The following is a 7,695-nucleotide window of genomic DNA, read 5'->3' as shown; positions in this document are numbered from 1 at the left end:
ATTTAGGTATTTCACAGGTGATCTAAGTCCAACATAGGTACCTTGTCCCTCAGGAAACACTGTCCGCATCCACAAGTGCAGTGTACAGTGATTATGATGTGATTAATCTGTAAATAGTAAAATGTTCCAAAAATTATTACATGCATGTGTAATTGTCCATAGTTTGTCTGATATATTGTACAGTATATTAATTGTGTTCTGTAATCAATACACATTCAAACATACTGGCTCCAGTCCTGGATCATCAACCTTACATGACAGTAGGTTTGGCAACTGGTTCAGGCGACTTAAGGTAAAGTTGATCGAAAATTTTATTTTAAATACCATGTCACATGCAATATCTTTACAGCGACAGTTGCCGTCACACCATGCCTCTGTAGGCATTCACTGTTCCCACATTGGCACTTAATTACAGGCAAACACAGCAAAACATAGGCTGCAGTTGAAGATACCATTATGGAGAAATTATTTTGACATAGCACTCTGAGCAGTGAGATGTCAAATCCACCATTAAGTAGCTGTAAGCCGTCTTTGTTGCATCGTCATATCTCTCCATAAAATAATCTTTGTGACTGGGAAAAATCTGCTGGGCCAGCACAGACGTTTGAAGTTTATCACGCGGGTTTTTAAAAAGGTTGTGTTGAATTTAGGTTTAGAGTTCTACTGTATTCACCTTTTTAAAAAAATATTCTGGGTCAGAAACATGAAAGAAAAATTGTGATGGTAACGATATTGGGTAAATATTTTAACAACCTATGGATTGTTGTGCACATCAAACTTTACATCATCCAAAATTATTAGCTGATTATTTAAATCTCTAGGGATCATCTCTTCATCGTCAAACAAACTGGGTAGACCTTCTACAAACTTGATGTTTTTATTCATCTTCTGCAAGTCGTCATACATGGGTTCATATGATACAATATTTTCAGGCATAATGTCGGTTTACAATTTTCCAAAAAACTTTTTTTTTTTTTCACAAAACAGGTTTTTCCAGACCCGCTTGGGCTGACCATCATGCAGGAAAAAGGAGCCTTGAGTCCAGCACAAAAATCAATCGGCTCTATTCTTTTCTATAACTAAATAGCAAAACTTTTACTGAAACTATTTGAATCAAAGTTGATTCTGTTGCATGCCTCATAGCCCCAGACCTTCTGAGACGGGAGTCCTGAAGACATTGCAGCCTCAGGCCAGAGCTGAATTCGCAGAGCCTGCACATTTGTAGAAAACAAAAGTTACTTGCTAAAACTATCTAGTAACTAGTCTAAGACTCTGGTGTGATGTCACAGTCCAATACTTCCTCTGCAGCATCTTTCCATTTGTACCTTGCTAATAATATAATTGCTATAGGAATTCATTGTTACAACAGTTCTAACAGACAGCCCCATCACAGCACAGCATCTGAAAATTATGTGTGTGTTAGTGAAAATTATGTCCATGCTTTAAGGCTTCATTTGTGCTGTGTTTCAGGGCGACTCTTTGCGGACCAACATCCAACTGGACTTTGGGGATGGCACAGCGGTGTCGTACTCCAACCTGAGCTGGACTGAGGAAGGGATCAAGCATGTGTATAAATCTGCAGGAATCTTCCGTGTCACCGCCCTTGCGGAAAACCCACTGGGTTATGAGACCACAACACTCTTCCTGCATGTCACATGTGAGTGCAACAAAGCAAAATTGCATCTTGCATTTGTGGCTGGTTAATGAACTCATACTTTTACAAGTCTTTGTCCTGCATCTCCAGTGTTTTGGAAAATGCAATGTCCTATTAATTCCATGAGGGAATTTCTATAGCACAAGAATACATTTGTTCAATTTAGAGCATTAGTATTTTTGTTGGTAGCACTTACTGATATGCTTGACATATATAACCATTTTAATTCCATTTGTGTTATTTTCATGTATTTTGTGGTCTCATGAATGTAGAGAACAGTAAATTACACTGTCAGTTTAACAAAACAAAATTGCAACAAAAGCCTTGTATTCAAAAATGGTTTCAAACTGTGAAAGTGCTGCCTGCTGTCATTTTTCTCAAGCATAAAATATCAGAGAGAAGGCTTTCCTTTTAAGATTTTATTTTTTTCAAACATACTGTATGAGAGTAACAGACTGTTACAGACTGTAGCCACTGTTATTGACAATAATTATACTGCTGCCACTGATGGACTGAAAACCAAGTGCATTCTGAGTATAAAACAAAAAATCACAGGAACATTAATTTCCTGTCATCATAACATGCACATTTTTAAGACACTCACCATATACAGTATGTTTTACCTATTAGGGATGCACAACTGCCAGCATGAGATTCTGAAAGTCTAGTTGGAAAAGTTTCTTTGGCTACTTTTTTTGTGTAGTATTAAAAAAACAAATCAGGCACTAAAATAAGAGAACGGAAACGGTATGACTCAACGTTTTTACATAGAAGATTTTTTAATTTTCTGCATTTGTGATCATCAAGGTTCAAGCATCTCATTTGGAATGTGAATTTCTTTATTCCGAACTGTAGGAAGTTATCTAATTGTATTGTCAGTTAGAGGGAATGCTCTCAAAAGAGAATTGTTTCAATTGCCATGCACAGTATCGCCTCCTTTGATGTTTATTTTTTAGGTCCACTGGAACATGTTCAGCTTGTTGCTCCGTTTGTGGTCATAAAAAACAAGGAAGTGAACATAACAGCAGTGGTTCTGCCCAGCCACACTCGCACTGTCACCTATTTCTGGTGGCTTGGCAACAATAGTGAGGTAAGATTAATGATTTCAGGACTGTTGTGTATAGAGTTGATTTTTTTGGCATTTTGGCCCTGTGAGACTTTTACTTCTCTTTCCTCAGGTAAAAGAAATTGGTCAGCGATCTAATTTGTAAATCAGGAGCTCTGTATGTCATGTGGTGTGCTACTATAGTCTCACGTACTGTAGCTGTGTGACAGTAGACTTCTCAGACTAGACTAGAGAATATCAGTATTTTAATTGAACTGATGACAAAGCCTAGTGCAGTACTGTAGTTGTGTAGCATTTTTTTTTCATTTACATGAACAAAAATACACAAGAGCATTAAAAACATACTGTAATCATTAAACCTTGCGCAGAATTTCACAAAAATACAGTTTCACGACATGCAGGCCAAGCCGTCCTCTCTGGTGAGCTGTGTTTATACCTGTCACACATAGTCATTGAATTTAAAATATGTTGTATTGTGTTAGATTTCCAGTAGGTCACATACTGTATTTGTTGGGTTTGGCAAAAAGTCAGATACACATGCACAGCACAGAAGCAGAATTCAGTTTCTAATGACAAAACGAGAGCAGATAAGACAGGCAATGGTCAGACAGGGAGGGAACGGGCAGGCGTTGGTCAGAGTAGGTATTCGAGCACAGTAAAACACAGTAGGCTACAGTAGCCAAAGACAAGGCAAAGGTCAAAAACAGAAGTACAGCCGAAAACACAGGCTAGGAGAACAGAACAAGAATGCTGGAATGAGAACAATTTGGCAACTGGATGATGTGAATACAGGAGCTTGAATGAAGGGACTGAAACTAAAAACAAAACCGTAAATGAGAAAAACAACTAAGAGTGTGACAGCGTGTGGTTCGTTTGATTGAGTTGGTTCTGTAGTGGTATTTTTTTCATTTTTGTGATTGTTGATGTTTTGTGTTGCAGCCGGTAATAACCCTGGATGGAAGCATCTCATACACATTCTCTAGTGAAGGAATGCACACCCTAACGGTCCAGGTGGCTGCAGCCAACACTATACTGCAGGATACCAAGACTATAGCAGTCAAAGGTAAGTATATGTTTTCTAAATACAGTTTCAGCACAGTACCCTAAAGTTGCAGTTGTTTTGTCTACTAAGTATTTTATTACTGCATCGAGATACAAAAATCAGTCTGGCTGCAGTCTTATTTCCACCACCAGGCATTGCAACATTGTTTCCACTTCTGTGTTCAGCATGAAAAACATTCTATTATACATTATTTAATTTTGTACTGTATTACATTTTCTGCATAAGCCTGTAGTATTGTACACTATTGACCGCACAGAAAATCTTTTTATTGATCTTAAAATGTCCTTGTTCCATGCCCTAAAGTTCTGTTCTGTAGATGAATGGAATTTTGTGAATGAATGAGTATCCTGCATCTATATCTATAATACTCAAGACAATATGCAACTTCTTCTGATCACCGTGCAACATGCTTGATGTTCACACCAACACAAGATTGATACCTGGTGTTTACGTCTTATACAGTATATTAATCAGAAAACCAGCATTAGTAGCTAATAATTATAATCTGTTCACTAACGTTATAATTGTAGTTGATGTCTAGAAAATACAGACCCAAAGTAAAATTAAATGATGAGTCAAACAAAATTGCTCTCTTACATACTGAACGCAAATAGCAGCTGCATTGTTAGCACTAGCAACAGCATAATGAGGCTTCCCTTATAGAGGTGGAATTGGTTAACTTTATGCCTGTCCACAAAATCAGTTTCCTTTTAGCCAACAATATCACTTCTGTTGTTGTTGATTATTTGTATTCACAGTAACATTATTATGACAATATTATTATTTTACAAAATGTCACATCTATTCACACAGTAATTAATTTTTTAACAACCACAGATACACAGTTAACCAACAATTCAATTCAATTTTATTTATGTTGCGCCAAATCACAACAAAGTTATCTCAAGGCACTTTACAAAGTAAGGTTTAAGACCTCACACAACTAAACCAAACAAATCCCACATACAGCAAGCATTTAATTTGACAGTGGAGAGGAAAAACTCCCTCTCTAATGAGGAAGAAACCTCCAGCAGAACCAGGCTGGATGTGGGCAGCCATTTGCCTCGACTGGTTGGGGTGAGGGGAGACAGAGAGAGAAAAGCACAGCAACAACAACAAGCAACAACAGAGCACAGGCAGGATGGTTGGACCAGGGACTGGATACAGGTGGATGGTTTGATCCACAGCTGCCCATCACTGACACCAAACTTTGAGTCCAATGATACCTGCAGGTGAGAACAGAGTGGAGGAGAGAGAGAGAGAGAGCGGGAGAGAAGCACAACTACTGGAGAGACAGAGACAAGGTTAGTTGAACATAGAACAATGATGGAAGGTTATTGGACAGAAAAGGTAGAAGGAAACAGAGGAGCTCAGTGTATAAATGAAGTCCCCTAGCAGTCTATGTCTATTGCAGCTTAACTAAGAGATGGTTCCTGTGACTAACAATCATTACCAGTGACCTGAACCATCTCTAACTATAGGTTTTATCAAAAAGGAAGGTTTTAAGCCTGATCTTAAAGGTGGAGAGTGTGTCAGCTTCTCGAACCTGAAGAGGGAGCTTGTTCCAGATGAGAGGAGCTTGGTAGCTAAAAGCTCTGCCTCCCATTCTACATTTAAAGACTCTAGGAACCACAAGTAGCCCAGCGCTCTGAGAACAAAGCATTCTGCTGGGAGCATAAAGAACTATGAGGTCTTTAAGATAAGAAGGAGCTTTATCATTATCATTATCATATCATATCATCAGAGAAGCTAATACTGTATGGGAGAAATGTGATCTCTCTATCTAAGTCCCATCAGAACTCTGGCTGCAGCATTTTGAATTAGCTGTAGGCTTTTTAAGGAGCTGTTAGGACATCCTATGAGTAAGCAGTTACAGTAGTCCAGCCTAGAGGTAACAAATGCATGGATCAGTTTCGCTGCATCGCTCTGAGAGAGGATGCTTCTGATTTTAGCTATATTTCTAAGATGAAAGTAGGCGGTTCTGGAGATTTGTTTAATATATGATGTAAAAGAGAGATCCTGGTCAAAGATGACACCAAGGTTCCTCACAGTAGAATATGAAGCTATTGTTATGCCATCCAGGGGGCTATCTAACTCAATAGTGTCTCTCTCAGATTTTTAGGCCCAACAATAAGAATTTCAGTTTTATCTGAATTTAGTTAAAGGAAGATTTGGGACATCCAGGATTTGATGTCTTTTAAACAACCCTGAATTTTGACTAGTTGATCTGTTTCATTTGGTTCCAAGGATATATATAGCTGAGTATCATCTGCGTAACAATAAAATTAAATGAATAGAATGCTTTCTAATAATCTCACCTAGAGGAGACATGTATAGGCTCATCAGAATTGGACCAAGCACAGAACCCTGTGGTACTCCATAGCTAATCCTTGTGCATGTGGAGAATTTCTCATTAACATGAACAAACTGGAATCTGTTCAACAAATAGGATTTAAACCATCCCAATGCTGTTCTTTTAATCCCGATTCTATGTTCTAGTGTCTGTAATAGAATGTTATGATCAATTGTATCAAATGCAGCACTAAGATCTAACAGGACAAGGACAGAAACTAGACCATTGTCCGAAGCTAATAGAAGATCATTAGTGACTCTAACCAGAGCTGTTTCTGTGCTATGATGTTTTCTAAATCCTGACTGAAAATCTTCGTACAGGTTATTCCCACTCAGGTGGTCAGATAATTGCTTAGCCACAACTTTTTCAAGAATCTTGAAAATAAAGGGTAAATTTGAAATGGGCCTATAGTTGGCTAGTTCTCCAGGGTTGTTTTTTTCAATAGAGGTTTGACCACAGCCACCTTAAACGCCTGTGGTACATAGCCTAAATGTAAAGATTGGTTGATTTAATTTAATATGGTTGAGCTGATTAAAGGTAGAACTTCTTTAAGTAATCTGGTTGGGATTGGATCTAAGACAAGTGGACGACTTGGAAGAGTTGATTATTGAGGTTAACTCCATATGAGTTATGGGGAAGAAGCTGTCTAGGTAAGACAGTTGATGGATCTAGACAGTGCTTTCTGTCATTTTGAAGAAGTCGCTGCTGAATGTTTTTTCTAATGGCAATAATTTTATTAGTAAAGTAGTTCATACTGTAAATAATTGCTGCTGAGATTTAAGGGAATAGTAGACTCAACACAGCTATGACTCTTAGTCAGCGTGGCTACAGTGCTGAAAAGAAACCTGGGGTTGTTTTTGTTTTCCTTAATTAGGGAATGTGTTTTCCTAGCAGCACAAAGTGCTTTTTTATATATTATTTCCTTCCATGCAATGCAGTTTACATTTATTTTGTTGGAACGCCACTGTCTTTCTAGTTGTCTGGTCCTGTGCTTTAGGCTGCAGATCTTTGAGTTATACCACGGACCTACATGTAACCTCCTCTGATTCACTGCCTTCTTCTTTAGAGGAGCCACTGTGTCTAACATTGTACGTAGAGAAGCTGCAGCATCATCTACAAGACAGTCAACCTGTTCATAAGGATTAAGGTGACTGTTCTCCTCTGTGTATCTACAAGACATTGAGGCAAAAGATGATGGAATCATCTGCTTGAATCTGGCAACAGCGTTGTCAGATAAACATCTGCTATAGTAACATTTCTTTCCAGCTATTGAAGGTCAATTATGCTAAATTCAAAAGTTAATAAGAAATGGTCAGATAACAGAGAGTTTTGGGGAACTATTAAATTATCAATTTCAACCCCATGTGTCAGGACAAGATCGAGGGTATGGTTAAAACGATGAGTGGGTTCATTTACCTGCTGTGTAAAACCAATAGTGTCTATTAAGGAGTTAAAAGCAGTGCTGAGACAGTTACTGTCAACATCTACATGAATGTTTATGTCTCCCTCTACAATGACTTTATCTGTGCTAAGAACTAAGTCAGATAAGAATTCAGAGA

The 7,695-nt window shown here is 38.1% G+C and overlaps 1 protein-coding gene across 6 annotated transcripts in view; it reads left to right on the top strand.

Moving 5' to 3' along the window:
* Nucleotides 1–7,695, top strand: part of sorcs3a (sortilin related VPS10 domain containing receptor 3a) — a 227,147-nt gene that overhangs the window by 196,444 nt on the left and 23,008 nt on the right. For all 6 annotated transcript variants that reach the window (XM_055507845.1, XM_029163616.3, XM_055507832.1 and 3 more), the window contains 3 exons: nt 1,471–1,657; nt 2,611–2,744; nt 3,660–3,783. In XM_055507845.1, the coding sequence (XP_055363820.1) occupies nt 1,471–1,657; nt 2,611–2,744; nt 3,660–3,783 (445 nt within the window). The remainder of the gene's footprint in view (nt 1–1,470; nt 1,658–2,610; nt 2,745–3,659; nt 3,784–7,695) is intronic.

The sequence above is a fragment of the Betta splendens genome, chromosome 1, assembly GCF_900634795.4.
Source record: "Betta splendens chromosome 1, fBetSpl5.4, whole genome shotgun sequence".
Classification (NCBI taxonomy): Eukaryota; Metazoa; Chordata; class Actinopteri; order Anabantiformes; family Osphronemidae; genus Betta; species Betta splendens.
The sequence above is the reverse complement of the archived record's forward strand: the minus strand, read 5'-3'. Positions and strand labels throughout refer to the sequence as shown.